General features: G+C 40.7%; 1 protein-coding gene across 2 annotated transcripts in view; it reads left to right on the top strand.

Annotated features, from left to right (window-relative positions):
* LOC133541835 (metabotropic glutamate receptor 4-like) overlaps positions 1 to 16,436 on the top strand; it is a 501,243-nt gene that overhangs the window by 72,011 nt on the left and 412,796 nt on the right. For both annotated transcript variants that reach the window (XM_061885477.1, XM_061885475.1), the window contains exon 2: positions 12,793 to 13,629. In XM_061885477.1, coding sequence (XP_061741461.1) covers positions 13,123 to 13,629 — 507 coding nt within the window. In that variant the 5' untranslated portion in view covers positions 12,793 to 13,122. The remainder of the gene's footprint in view (positions 1 to 12,792; positions 13,630 to 16,436) is intronic.

The following is a 16,436-nucleotide window of genomic DNA, read 5'->3' as shown; positions in this document are numbered from 1 at the left end:
AGCTAGCCACTTGTCAGCAGGGGACTACAAATAGGTGCAGTGTCAGCTTTAAAAGGCATTCATCGACATTGGCGATCCCTTTTTTTTTATTTTTCAAATGGCACCCGAGACACAGTTGGGACATGTTGATGTGCTTCCACTAGGATATATTTACATTTCTGGAGGTGGTTTCTGGCACACACATACAGAATAAATCACACCAGACGCGCTTCTGTCAAAAAAAAAAAATGGAAAAGAAAAAGGAGTCATTTTAATCAAGCACCTTTCAGAGTAGTGTTCACTCTGACACACTCATTAGCATATTCCATATCATCATCGTCATGCCGCATTTTCTTAGACCTGCACTACAATGCAACAAACCACCCGTGTGGTGGACTTCAGCGATCTAACTGTTTACATTGCAAGTACAATGTGTTCTTAATCAGACTCCACCGATCCCAATCAGATTACAGGACTACTTCCTGATGTGGTCTGAATCTAATGCCAAAATATCAGATTTGGTCAGTTTGGATTAGGGTTGTATGGTACACCGGTACGAGTATAGTACCACGATACCAATGAAACATTTACGGTACTATACTGCCTCTAAAAAGTACCGGTTGCCCCCGTCCACCTTTGTTTTAACGGGCATGACGGCGCATCGTCACATTGTGACATTGCTGCTTTTACGAGCAGGGGAGCATGTTCGGCAGGGCGCACACAGAGTACTTACAAGCAGACACAGTGTGTAGACAGAAAAGGGAGAATGGACGCATTTTGGCGTAAAAAATCAAGATAAAGGTGAAGTTATAACACTGAAACACCCTCAGGAAGAGGTGCTTTAAGACATGGCCAGCTAACTAGCTAGCGGCTAACGTCCATCCGCAGTGTTTTAGCTACTTCTAAATCACTCATCCTGGCCTCCATGGTGACAAAGTTAGTGTCTTCCATGTATTGTTATCACTGGAGGACGAGGAATAGCTAAACATGCTTCACTACACACCGTAGGAGGATACAATAGCTCACCGGCGTCACAATGTAAACAAACGCCATGGGTGGATCTACACCTGACATCCACTGTATTGATACCAAGTACAAAAGTCGATAATACTATGATTACATCAATATTTTTTAGCATTACAATCTGTTTTCCTTTTAAAAAAAATCATATTATGTTTATAAATTAGTCAGGGATTACGTCAATGGACACATGAGGACTTTGAATATGACCAATGTATGGTCCTGTAACTACTTGGTGTTGGATCGATACCTAAATGTGTGGTATCATCCAAAACTAATGTCAAGTATCAAAGAAGAGAAGAATAAGTGATTATTACATTTTAACAGAAGTGAAGATAGAACATGTTAAAAGATACAAATAAGAAGATATTAACAGTAAATGAACAAGTAGATTAATAATCTATTTTCTACAGTTTGTCCCTCATAATGTGAACAAATTAATAGGCAGATAAATGACACAATATTTTACTGCATACGTCAGCAGACTAATTAGGAGTCTTTGTTTACTTACTACTAAAAGACAAGTTGTCCAGTGTGTTCACTATTTTATTTAAGGACTAAATTACAATAAAAAACATGTTTCATGTACAATAAGGTTTTTTGTTACAATAAAGACAATAATGACATTTTTTGTGGTCCCCTATATTTAGAAAAACAAAAACAAAATACATTTTAGTATAGAATAGAATATAAAGTACTTTATTTATCCCTGGGGGAAATTCAGGACCACAGTTCGCTCACAATAGTTAATTAACAATTAGGTATTTTTCTTTTACATGTGAATAATATAAATACAGTTTATTATACAGCATTATTCACATGTGAATAATATCAATACAGTCTATTATACAGCATTATTCACATGTGAATGATACAAGTACAGTATTATACAGCATTATTCACATATGAATAATGCTGTATTTTATATATATATATATATATATATACATATATATATATATATATATATATATATATGCACATTTTGATACTAGTACCAAAATATTGGTATGGGGCACAACCCTAATGTAAACAAGGCCTTAATGTCTTCAATGTCCTTTGTGTTATTTTAATGTTGCCTTCTAGTTCCATCCATCCATTTTCCTACCGCTTGTTCCTTTCAGAGTCCCAGCTTTCATGTGCTTTTATCTGATTTTTTGCAGACTTTTTGTCACTGCGACCACACCATTTGCCCATTTTGGGATAAATACGGTTCCTTATTAACATCTCCGCCTGCTTCCGGTTGCCCGCCAGGCTTCCACACGACCGCACCTGTGAAACTAGCGTATAAAGTTGATGACATGACGTATCAAGTCTATTATATGACGGTAATTGATTTTGCCAGCGGTGAGCAGACTTTGCAAAGTAATGTTAAAACGGTGGCGTTGGTGCAGAGATCACAGCGCTGCTGGAATGCAATTTTTTTCCCCAGCTTGAATGTAACCTGATGGTTTCCTTTGTAGATCTGTGGCACATAAGACCCTTTTAGCCCAGACTTCGTTTCCAGGTTGCTGTTTTTTCTGTCCCGCCTTCGGTATAAGAGCGGGAACAAAGCCTTAGGAAGTTGTCAGCAGATGCAATTGAGGCTTCTATCACACTTGTGGTCTGGTGCTCTGATCTGGAATCAAAATCTGAATGGACTGCAGTTGAAATAGCGAATCAGGACCAAGTCCAATACAAAACAAAGGACCTAATACTAATATAACATGCATGATGTTGTAATGTAATGCGGCTGCTAGACTTTTGACAAGAACAATAAAGTTTGATCTTATTACGCCTATACTGTATATACATTATATACCAATGTACATACAGTATATACCTGCACTGGCTTCTTGTGCACTTAAGATGTGACCTTAAGGTTTTACTATTACCTATAAAATACTACACCGTCTAGCTCCATTCTATCTTGCTGATTGTGTTGTACCATATGTCCCGGCAAACAATCTGCGTTCAAAGAACTCCAGCTTATTAGTGATTCTCGGAGACCAAAAAAAGTAGAGCGTAGTGCGTTTTCCATCGGAGCTCCAGTACTCTGGAATGCCCTCCAGGTAACAGTTAAAAATGCTATCTCAGTAGAAGTGTTAAGTCCCATCTTAAAACTAATTTGTATACTCTTGCCTTAAAATAGACCTTTTTAGACCAGTTGATCTGCCGTTTCTTTTCTGCTCTGTCTCCCTCTCCTTCGTGGAGGGTGTGGCACAGATTCAGACTATGGATCTGACTTTCTCACTATTATGTTAAATCCACTATGGACTGGACTTTTACAATATTATGGTAGATCCACTATGGACTGTACTCACACTGTTACGTCAGACCCACTATGGACTGGACTCTCACAATATTTTGTTACATCCACTATGAACTGGACTCCCACAATATTATGTTAGATCCACTATGGACTGGACTCTCACACTATTATGTTAGATCCACTATAGACTGGACTGTCACACTATTATGTTAGATCCACTATGGACTGGACTCTCACAATATTATGTCAGATCTACTATGGACTGGACTCTCATACTATTATGTTAGATACACTATGGATTGGACTCTCACTATTATGTTAGATCAGGGGTCGGGAACCTTTTTAGCTGAGAGAGCCATACAAGCCAAATATTTATAAAAGTATTTCCGTGAGAGCCATATATATATATATATATTTTTAACACTGAATACAACTACATGCGTGCATTTTAAAAAAGATCAACATTTTTAGAGCATATTACATTTCTTATTCTTTTTAATAACATTGTTATTCTGTGGCTAACCAAAAATAAATAAAATACTTTTTACCATTAATCCGACTTCTTGAACAGGTGCGGTAGAAACCTGATAGATGGATGAAAATGCATGAGAATGGTTAGTATTTTTAACGTTATTTTTGACACTGTGATTACCAGCTGAATTATTCATTACTTATCGTGTTAAGCAATGTCAGCTAAGATTTATCTGAGAGCCAGGTGCAGAAGGTCTTATCTTTGTCCGTGTGAAGTCACAACTGTATTTCTGGTCTGGTCGTCCTCAGAAGGTTGCCGCGGCTGGATCGAAAGAGACGTCGGAGTTTTGATTGATTGATTGAAACTTTTATTCGTAGAGTACAGTGCATATTCCTTATAATTGACCACTAAATGGTTACACCCGAATACGTTATTCAACTTGTTTAAGTCGGGTTCCATGCTTTGCCAAACAAAAAAGTTGCATTATTACAAACGAGCGTCCTTATACACGTCTGCAGTACCGAGAGGAGGTCAAGTCCAAAATGAGGCACTCCTAACTTGGAGGGATCAAACCACAGTCTTATATTCCTTATTTCTCTGTCTGGGTGTGTGCTAATTCAGGAGAGTACAACCTTAACATGTAAGGAGATGTTTGTGTGTAAGTGACTGGGAAGACAACAGATTTATACCATGACTTGTGGGTTGACGTTTAGGACGAACATGGAGTCTCTCCTCTAGGATAGAGCTATCACTTTTGCATTCCGAAGTCTGAATTTATTGCCCCTTCCCATTCCACATACAAATGTCCAACCAAGGCTCAACCATTATTTACTTAAACCTGGTGGTTTGCTTTCTCCAATTTGGATATAAACATTCACCATATGTAGAACATACTCTGAATTAATTCATTTCAAACGCATTCCAAAACGGGTTTTCCTAATTCAGCTGCTGACGTATTCCAGTTGTATTTTTCCGTCAAAACTGTAATCTACTTGCAAATTAACTGTTTACTTTCTGCTTTAACATGTTCTATCGACACTTCTGTCAAATGTAATACGCACTTATTCTCATGTTTTAATATTGACTAATTCGGGTATAGATCCAATACCAAGTGGTCTCAGGATCATACGTTGGTCATACCAAAGTTCATACTCAAAATTTTCAGGTGTTCTTATGTTGGATTTTGTCAGTGTTTTCCAGTGTTTTGTGTTAGTTCCTGTCCTCGTGCTTTTATTTTGGCGACTCTTTCAGTTTGTTGGTGTTTTCCCCTGGCTGCTTCACTTACGCCCCAGAGCGTTTCCCCTCACCTGTTTTCTGTTTGCAATCAATATTAGTTAAGTTGATCCTTGTTTTCTACCATGGTTGATGATGTTGTTATCGTTTCAGTGGACTACTAAGCCTAATACGCACTACTTTGTTGGCGCCGTCTGCTCCACATTTCCCTTGAATATTTTGCTGGGTTTCATCAGTTTTTTGTTGTTTTTTTTCATCATAGTCTGTCCGGGCGGAGCACTGTTTGTTCATTTATCAAGAAATACCCCTTTTTACCTCATGCTCCTACCTTGTTCATCTGCATCCTCAACATCACAACAACACACCGTTTGTCAATGCTTGACATCAGGATTATTAAATGATTAAAATGTATTGATCACAACTGTAATCCGACAAAAACACAGTTACATAATCTATTAGATTTATTATATCATTTCCCTCTTCTCTTTTATTATACACAAAATGTATAATTTTGTAAAATCGTTAAACAAATAATCTTAATTCCTGACTTTGTGAACAAAAACAAAAAAGACAAAACACCATTTTATGATAATAAAAAAAGTGTGGCATCCATGTTTATACTGATTCTATATCAATCAATCAATGTTTATTTATATAGCCCCAAATCACAAATGTCTCAAAGGACTGCACAAATCATTACGACTACAACATCCTCGGAAGAACCCACAAAAGGGCAAGGAAAACTCACACCCAGTGGGCAGGGAGAATTCACATCCAGTGGGACGCCAGTGACAATGCTGACTATGAGAAACCTTGGAGAGGACCTCAGATGTGGGCAACCCCCCCTCTAGGGGACCGAAAGCAATGGATGTCGAGCGGGTCTAACATGATGCTGCGAAAGTTCAATCCATAGTGGCTCCAACACAGCCGCGAGAGTTCAGTCCAAAGCGGATCCAAGACAGCAGCGAGAGTCCCGTCCACAGGAGACCATCTCAAGCGGAGGCGGATCAGCAGTGTAGAGATGTCCCCAATCGATACAGGCGAGCGGTCCATCCTGGGTCCCGACGAGCGGTACATCCTGGGTCTCGACTCTGGACAGCCAGTACTTCATCCATGGTCATCGGACCGGACCCCCTCCACAAGGGAGGGGGGACATAGGAGAAAGAAAAGAAGCGGCAGATCAACTGGTCTAAAAAGGAGGTCTATTTAAAGGCTAGAGTATACAGATGAGTTTTAAGGTGAGACTTAAATGCTTCTACTGAGGTAGCATCTCGAATTGTTACCGGGAGGGCATTCCAGAGTACTGGAGCCCGAACGGAAAACGCTCTATAGCCCGCAGACTTTTTTTGGGCTCTAGGAATCACTAATAAGCCGGAGTCTTTTGAACGCAGATTTCTTGCCGGGACATATGGTACAATACAATCGGCAAGATAGGATGGAGCTAGACCGTGTAGTATTTTATACGTAATTAGAAAAACCTTAAAGTCACATCTTAAGTGCACAGGAAGCCAGTGCAGGTGAGCCAGTACAGGCGTAATATAATCTAACTTTCTTGTTCTTGTCAAAAGTCTAGCAGCCGCATTTTGTACCAACTGTAATCTTTTAATGCTAGACATGGGGAGACCCGAAAATAATACGTTACAGTAATCGAGACGAGACGTAACAAACGCATGGATAATGATCTCGGCGTCTTTAGTGGACAAAATGGAGCGAATTTTAGCGATATTACGGAGATGAAAGAAGGCTGTTTTAGTAACGCTTTTAATGTGTGACTCAAAGGAGAGAGTTGGGTCGAAGCTAATACCCAGATTTTTTACCGAGTCACCTTGTTTTATTATTTGGTTGTCAAATGTTAAAGTTGTATTATTAAATAGAGGTCGGTGTCTAGCAGGACCGATAATCAGCATTTCCGTTTTTTTGGCGTTGAGTTGCAAAAAGTTAGCGGACATCCATTGTTTAATTTCATTAAGACACGCTTCCAACTGACTACAGTCCGGCGTGTTGGTCAGCTTTAGGGGCATGTAGAGTTGGGTGTCATCAGCATAGCAGTGAAAGCTAATACCGTATTTGCGTATGATGTCACCTAGCGGCAGCATGTAGATGCTGAAGAGTACAGGGCCAAGGACCGAACCCTGGGGGACTCCACACGTTACCTTAACATAGTCTGAGGTCACACTGTTATGGGAGATGCACTGCATCCTATCAGTAAGATAAGAGTTAAACCAAGACAGGGCTGAGTCTGACATACCAATTCATGTTTTGATACGCTCTAATAAAATATTATGATCTACGGTATCGAAAGCAGCGCTAAGATCGAGGAGCAGCAACATAGATGACGCATCAGAGTCCATCGTTAGCAATAGATCATTAGTCAATTTTGCGAGGGCTGTCTCAGTCGAGTGATTTGCCCTGAAACCGGATTGAAAGGTTTCACATAGATTGTTAAACGCTAAGTGTTCATTTAGCTGCTCTGCAACAAATTTTTTTCGAGGATTTTCGAAATAAAGGGAAGGTGAGACACCGGTCGGTAGTTTACCATGAGGTCAGGATCGAGGTTAGGTCTTTTAAGGAGAGGATGAATAACCGCTTTTTTGAATGCTAGGGGAACAGTGCCCGAGGAATGTGATAAGTTTATAATAGTTCGCACTGATGGACCTAATAATACAAAAAGCTCCTTGATAAGTTTCCCAGGAAGTGGGTCAAGTAAACATGTTGTTTGTTTTATTCCATTTACACGTTGTAACAATTCTTCTAGTGTTATTTCATCAAAACGAGAGAAACTATTTTGGATATTTGCAGTATCCGCCGTATATACAGTCGTATCTGTGTTAATAGAACCCAGTTGTAGCTGGGACGCATTGTCTTTAATCTCCTTTCTAATAAGTTCAATTTTCTTATTAAAGAACTTCATAAAGTCATCTGCCAAATGGGTGGAGCTACTGGAAGGAGTCCCTTGTTGGGTTAGCGATGCTACTGTACGAAACAAAAATTTTGGGTCGTTTTTATTAATGCGGATGAGATTTGAGTAATAATTAGTTTTAGCTAAGGTAAGTACGCGTTTATAAGTTATTAAACTATCACTCCATGCTTGATGGTGCACCTCAAGTTTAGTCGTGCGCCATTTGCGTTTCAGCTTTCTACATAATAATTTCTGAGCTCTAGTTTCTTCAGTAAACCACGGGGTGCGCTTTTTTGGAGCCTTTTTTAACTTCAGCGGTGCTATACTATCAATGGTTTCGCGCAGGGCGTTGTTAAAGTTGTTAGTGAGGTTATCAATAGAGCCCACATACTTTGGGAACGGTGCCATTACCGAGGGCAGTAGGTCAGCAAGAGTCGTCGTTGTGGCAGCATTAATGTTGCGGCTGCTATTGCAGCTTTTATTATTATTAGCTTGCCGAACATGAGTCTGAACTTCGAATTTTATAAGGTAATGATCGGACATTACTTTAGTATACGGGAGTATCATAACTTTGGAAACGATGATACCTCTGACAAGCACTAGGTCTATCGTATTACCGCTGCGATGCGTCGGTTCATTTATTATTTGTGTAAGACCACAGCTATCAATTATAGTCTGGAGCGCCACGCACGGTGGGTCCAATGGGGTATTCATATGGATATTAAAGGCCCCCATTATAATTATATTATCGGCGTGTGTCACTAGATCAGCAACAAACTCTGAGAATTCACTAATAAAGTCCGAATAGGGCCCTGGGGGGCGGTAGATAACGGCCAGGCACAGAGGCAGAGGTATGGCAGACTTCATAGAAAGCACCTCAAACGATTTATATTTATTATTTAAGTTAGGACTAAAGTTAAAGTTTTCGTTGTATATTAGTGCGACCCCCCCTCCCCTTTTAAGGGGACGGGCAATATGCGCATTCGTATAGTTAGGAGGGGATGCCTCATTTATCGCAAAAAAAGTCGTCTGGTTTAAGCCAGGTTTCGCTAAGACCGATGACGTTAAGGTTGTTGTCTCTAATGACCTCATTAACTAATAACGTTTTGGGAGACAAAGATCTGATGTTTAGAAAGCCCATATTATAGGTAGTGGGCTGTTTTAAGGAGTTGTTGATAAAAAATTATCCGTAGTAGCAATATTAATAATGTTGCGTTTATTATGCGCAGTGTACTTAAAAAAATTACGACCATATCTAGGAATTGATATGACGGGAATTTTCAGATTGTCTACTTAGTGCTGCGATAAACTGAACGCATCATAATTTGCCACCTCAGTAGAACGCATGTCTAACTCTGACATAGTCATAGTCATAGCAGAAAAAACATTTTGTGAGTTGTGTATTATTCTACGAAAATTGCTATGTGTACAGGGATCATACAGCCTGGCGCTGGCTAGTTCTAACTTAACTGACGCCATACCCAGGCTAGCAGGCTCTGTAATTGCCTGTGACCGGGCTTGCTCTAGTGCAGTTAGTCAAATGTGGCTCAATGCGAAATCTATGTTCCGAGACAAGAGGATAGCGCCTTCCTGGTTAGGGTGAAGGCCGTCTCTCCTCAGCAAGCCAGGTTTGCCCCAGAAAGAGGGCCAATTATCAATAAACGTAAATCCCTGTTGTCTACAGAAGCTATCCAGCCACTTGTTAAGAGAGACTAATCTGCTATATCTCTCATCATTGCCTCTCCCAGGCAGGGGGCCAGAGACAATTACTCGATTTCTGGACATCTTTCTGGCGAGATTACAAGCCCTGGCTATGTTTCTCTTTGTAATCTCTGATTGTCTCATCCTAACGTCATTGGAGCCAACGTGTATTACTATATTCGCATAACTAGTGGTGCGGTTAGCCTGCCGTACGTGTTTACTAGACCTGTTGCGAGTTAGCTCCATAAGATTAGCTTCAATGTCAGGTGCTCTGCCCCCGGGAATACACTTAATTGTGGCTGGTTCGCTAAGCTTTATGTTTCGGGTGATGGAGTCCCCTATGACTAAAGTGTGGTGCCCGGTAGACTGGGGTGTAGGACTAGCTAAAGGGCTAAATCTATTATGCGTCTCAACCGGTACACCGTAGCTTGTAGGCCGCTTAGGGCTGCTACAAGCTGGGCTAGTTAGCTCGCTACAGCTAACGCTAGCAGATGTGTCCGCAACATCTAAAGTTACGAAATTACACTGCTCTAGCTGGCGGACACGGCTCTCTAGCAGAGCCAACCTATCCATGAGTAAAGTGCACGAAGCGCAGGAAGCCATACTCATAGAAACTTTCCGTCGCCGAGTGGAGTGTCAGCTGTCTTCGGGAAGTGGTGGTCACTTCAGACCGGCGCTGCCTTTTCTCCGCTAGCCTTGTTAGCTTAGCAGCTAGCTAGCTGAGGGCAGAGTGGTGAGACAGAGATCGGGTGATTTGCAAGTTAAATTGAACTATTAAATATGTTCGAGAAGTTGTAAATAAAGCTGCAAAACAGTTAAAATCACACAGATAGAACGATACTTAGCTTTTTTGCAACAAGAGCAGTCAGCGAGCAGTCATTCATGTTGACCCGGAACCGGAAGTCGTGCTCTATACTTGGTATCATGACTGTCAATATTTTTATCGTTCCGCCCACCTTTTTAGTGAGGGCCACTACACAATTATGGCTGCCACATGTAACAATAAATATACGTGAAGATAAATACACAATGTGTAGAGTCAACTGTTTTTGATTATCATATTTTTTATATGGATAACTTGTTTTGAAATTGTAAGTCAATTGTGTAAGTTGAGTGTTTATTTTGGATAATGCTGGGAAAATCAGATAGTATCAAAATGTAGAACAGGGGTAGGGAACCTATGGCTTTAGAGCCAGATGTGGCTCTTTTGATGACTGCATCTGGCTCTCAAGATAAATCTTAGCTGACATTGCTTAACACGATAAGTAATGAATAATTCATCCAACGCCCTTGACGCAAATCCCTTAGGGGTGATGGACAACTGGGCAGTGTTTGAAGAGCTGCAGCCCGCCACCATAGCCCCCCACTCCCTCCCCTCTGTTGCAAGTCTGGAGATGTATGTTGTGATACGTATATATGCTTTGCTCTGGAGTTTTTTTTTTCTCCCCATAGCTGTTCTGTGACCCTAAGAACTGTTTGTTTGTCTAATCAAATCAATCAGTCAATCAACAAAGTTGTGTTGTACTTGGGCAATAACAATACTTACCTACCAATATAATTACGGTGGTAATCACAGTGTCAAAATATCCGCTTTCTACCGCACCTGTTCAAGGAGTCGCATTCATGATAAGAAGTATTTGATTTATTATTGGTTAGCTTCAGAATAACAATGTTCTTAAAAAGAATAAAAGACCTACAATACTCTAAAAATGTTGGTCTTACTAAAAAAAATGCAGGCATTTAGTTACATTCATTGTTAAAAAGTATTATATGGCTCTCACGGAAATACCTTTTAAAATATTTGGCTTTCATGGCTCTCTCAGCCAAAAAGGTTCCCGACCCCTGATGTAGAACATATGCAATGGCAACAGGTATAAAAGTAAGTGCATCTCTATCCTCCTTCAAAACCGCTCTAAAACAACACCTCCAGGCAACTTCAACACTTTACTAATACCTTCCTCCAATCACATCCCATCTCCCCGGATTATTAACAACTCAAATGTACTTCTAATGTATATACCTGTTTTTATGCTATCTGAACTCACTATGTTCTCTGCTCGCTGTAAATAACCTACTAAATAAGACCTACACTGTTTCAATGTTCACATTTCTCTGTTGATGCAATTGTTGATGACTGAAGTACTGATATCAACCAAAGCTCCTCATCCCACCCCCTGGATTGTAAATAATGTAAATAATTCAATGTATATACTATGATGATTAACTTGTGTGATGACTGTATTATGTTGATAGTATATATTTGTACCATGAATTGATTAACGTGGACCCCGACTTAAACAAGTTGAAAAACTTATTCGGGTGTTACCATTTAGTGGTCAATTGTAAGGAATATGTACTGAACTGTGCAATCCACTAATAAAAGTATCAATCAATCAATCAAAAAAAGGCTTGTGTAACATGTATTTGTCCTAAATGAAAGAACAGATACATTTAGCCAGAACATGCTTTTCGATGTCCAGCCTTTCGCAGGCCAGACAAATGAAAGGTGGAGCACTTTAAAAAGAAGTGTATGGCTATATTGAAATGATGTGGCGGACCATTTAAAATGGCCTAACAGGCCACATTAGTATTAGGGAGTGTGCCACGTTGAAATTATGCGATGGCCCGCAAAAAAAAAAAACGGTGTAGTGGGAGAAAAAGTTGCTTTAATACAAGCGAGCTTCATTAAACAGGTCTGCAGTACCTGTAGGAATTCCGGGGCAAAAAAATGGAGGACTCCCAACTGGAGAAGCCAAACACTATTCGTTTTATTATTCCTCCTTTCTGTCTCTGGGTGTGTGCTAAGTCAGGAGAGCACATCCTGACCATAAAAAGAGATATTCGTATGTAAGTGTCTGGAAAACAACTGCTATAATTCATAACTCAAATGTTGGCGTTGAGCTAGACAGGTAGTCTTTTCTCAACGGTAGGGTTATCACTTTTGCATTCCGAGGTCCCAATTAGGGCCTCTTTTCCTACGAGACGTGATCCAATCCACTCGCGAAAATCAAACTAAGGAGCTGTATCTATTTATGTGCTCAAACTGAAATACCACTATTGACTTAAACTTGGTGGTTTGCTTTAGACATTCACCATATGCAGAACATAGTGTCAGTTAATTAATTCACTTCAACACCATCAGAACATAAGAAAAACAGATGTCTTGAAAAAGTCCAGCCAACACAAATCCTTCCCTCTGTTCTCTGCTCTCAAACGCTCCCTCTTTTCATCTTGCAGGAGTTCACCGTCGGGCTGCTGGACACATATACCAGAACCCCGCCCGGGGGGGAAACGGCCGTGATTAAAACCGGTGATTGTGGCGGCGAGTGGACGGAAGGAATCGAAGGCAGAAGAAAAACACTGCTTATCTTTCACCTCTGTTCTTGGCCCCATGAAAGATCTGCGCAGGTTGAAAAAAGCCAGACGTTGGTTGAGATGATGGAGTGAGAGAGGAAGTGGAGACATGAGAGGACGCTGTTCGTGCGCCAGCTGCCTGGAGAGCAATTAACCCCGCGGCCAGCGTCGGCCGAGGACCGGCTTCTATTTTGTGACGGGTTTCGCGCCATCATGTTTCAGAGCTCGCCTCGCCGGGCTCTTCTCCTGCTGCTGCTCCTCCACTGCTCCCTCGAGGCCTTACAGGCTGCCAAAGCCAAAGGGCCGGGCCACACGCACCTCAACTCCATCCGCATCGACGGCGACATATCCCTGGGCGGACTCTTCCCAGTGCACGCCAGGGGCCACGACGGCAAGCCCTGCGGTGAGCTGAAGAAGGAGAAGGGCATCCACCGCCTGGAGGCCATGCTCTTCGCCCTGGACCGCATCAACAACGACAACAACCTGCTGCCCAACATCACGCTGGGGGCCCGGATCCTGGACACCTGCTCCCGGGACACCCACGCCCTGGAGCAGTCGCTCACCTTCGTGCAGGCGCTGATTGAAAAGGACGGCACCGACGTCAAGTGTTTGGGCGGTGGGGCGCCCATCATCACCAAACCGGAGCGGGTGGTTGGGGTGATTGGAGCTTCTTCCAGCTCCGTGTCCATCATGGTTGCAAACATACTCCGGCTGTTCAAGGTAAGGGCGAACAAACCTTTCCTTCAAATGTCGCTGATATTTTGTGTGTCATACCAACTTCTGACAATGATGTGGATCCTGGTAAAACAGGATCACTTTGTATCTTTGGTAAAATGGTAAATGGGTTATACTTGTATAGCACGTTTCTACCGTCAAGGTACTCAAAGCGCTTTGACACTATTTCCACATTCACTCCTTCACACACTGATGGCAGAAGGTGCTGAGCAAGGCCCTTACCACGACCCATCAGGAGCAAGGGTGAAGTGTCTTGTTCAAGGACACAACAGATGTGACTAAGTTAGTAGAACGTGGGGATCGAACCAGGAACCCTCAGGTTGCTGGCACGGCCACTCTCCGAACCTTGCCACGCCGTCCCCATGGTGAATAATATCTTCTTGTCACTGTCTGGACCCGCACGTTGGGAGTGGACTTTAGATCGGACACATGGCTCACATTTTGACTGGACCACGATGGCAGTGCTATCAGTGATGCAGTCAGGGAAGGCAGTTGTTGCTGAATAGTTTTGTCTCGGATTCCATTCTTTTTGAATAATTTCTTAAAGGGGAACTGCACTTTTTTGGGGGGAACGATCTACTAAACGTTTGTGTGGAATCATTTTAAAACAGATGCAAATTTGATAGAGCACGCAAACCTGATCTACTAAGTTCGTGCTCTACAAGGGAAACTGCACTTTTTTTGGAACATTGCCTATCGTTCACAATCCTTATGAGAACCAAGAAGACAACATATTTGTGTGTTTTTTTCGCATTCTAACATAAAAATAATCTCGTTCTAGGCGGCTAGCAATGCAGCTAATGTTAGCAATCAATTCTACCTCTAAATCTAACCTGTATAATACCAAACTGCAACAACATTGTTATTGTAAGAGTGAACATCGAGGAACTAATTTTCTAGCGTATAAACACATCGGTGTGCTACAGTATGAGCCGTAAAAGCTAACTACGGAAAGAGATAACCTAGCTTCCACGTCAACATGGAATTTGTTTGAGTTTGTAACGCACAACACTGTGATAGGACAGCAATCTGTACTAAGAGGAAAAACATGAACAATTATATTAATGTATTTGTAAAGTATTATTTCATGTTTTGTTTGTACACAGCTAGCCAGACAGCGTATGTACTGCAGTTAAAATAAAGAGTATGTACTGTAGTTAAACTAAAACATGATCATGGTTATGATCAATATAAAGTGTGACTCGGTTGATCGACAGCTGTGCGCTCAGTCCAGCTGGCCAGGGATGTTTTTTTCCAGTTTATTTGGGTAAGCACTCCATTTATGTTGAAACAGCGTGGCTTCAAATTCCAAATTTTACAGCTTTGATACACTTTCACCTCACTCTCTTGGCTTCTGTTTGCTCCGACGTCTCACCGTGCATGTAAGCTGTGTGCTTCGTATTTTTATGTATATTTTTATCTTTTTATCCGAGTGCCATGTTCTTATGTTTTTATGTGTTATTATGAATTTGTACTAAATTAAGTTTGCTTGCAATTTCGTCAAACAATGTACAATGGCAATAACGATATATTCTATTCTATTCTATTCTATTCTATTCTATTCTATTTTTATTCTATTCTATCACTTTTCCTTTATTTGCTTGATTCTATAAGCAGCAGTTCATCCTCTGTGTATTCAGCTTCAACAATTGTGAATTCTCATTTGTACATAAATGGTGGTCTTCATTGTTTGCTACTGATTCTGCCCTGATTAGAAGACGGACACATTTGTTGCTGGAAGTCAAAAGTGCATTGCTCTGTCAACGGAAATAAATGCGGCAAGGAATTAGTTCCGACATTAGTTAAAATGACCAAAATATGGTAAATATCATACCGTATATAAAATATTAATACATACATTATTGTTAAATATACTAATACATCATATATATACTTGCAGTGTGTATAAAAAACGTTGATGGTGGGTTTTGAAGTTGTTTTAGAGACTTTGAAGATTACAATGCTGACTTCCATTAACCGCATCTTCTAAGCGTTTCCAACCATCCATTTTCTACCGCTTGTCCCTTTCATATTTATCATCTTTAAAAAAACAAACAAAAACAGAAAAGACGGGTTCTTGTTTTAATGAAGAGTGCAGTTCCCCTTTAAGTAAAAGTGTGCAAATTTGAGCTCAATCTTCCAATGTCGAATCCTCTTCAACTGGGAAATGTGTGTCTAGGGCGTCATATGACGTCTTGTTGTGTGTCATATCCTTCTTTTTGCTGATGATTACATTACAGTGGGGGTCTCAATCTCCCCACATTTGGTGTCTCTCTTCATAACTTCATAGCGTATTTGCAGCCTCTGCACTCTGGTCTGAATTATATAATGGCACAAACATATCTGTTTGTCAGCTGCTAGTCTGTTGTAGTACTCTTTTCCACCAAGAAACGACAATATCAAACAAAAGAAGTCTGAAGGTAAAGTCGCACAAAGGTTCCTTAGGCACAGAAATTATGACTAAAGTGTTTTTTATTTGCACTTTTTATTTGGACAGTTTTTCAATAAAACATACATTGTTTAGTCAGAATGTATTTATTTAGTTTGTACTTTTCGTTTGTTTGCAGTGTATTTGATTATTGTTTAAACCTAACTTTTATGTGTCAAATCATAATCTTTGCAATGAAAACATATTTCGAGCGTTGATCCCCAAGATAACCACTTAGTGGTTTGACCTGTACTGACCTGAAGGGATAGTAGCGCCTATAATATAAGTTTGACATGACAGAAAGTTTATAGAACATCGGGCTCCTGGCTGGTCCTTTACTCAGAATTTAGGCTGGGATTTCACT

The sequence above is a fragment of the Nerophis ophidion genome, linkage group LG02 (assembly GCF_033978795.1).
Source record: "Nerophis ophidion isolate RoL-2023_Sa linkage group LG02, RoL_Noph_v1.0, whole genome shotgun sequence".
Classification (NCBI taxonomy): Eukaryota; Metazoa; Chordata; class Actinopteri; order Syngnathiformes; family Syngnathidae; genus Nerophis; species Nerophis ophidion.
This window is presented reverse-complemented; position numbering and strand designations above follow the sequence as displayed.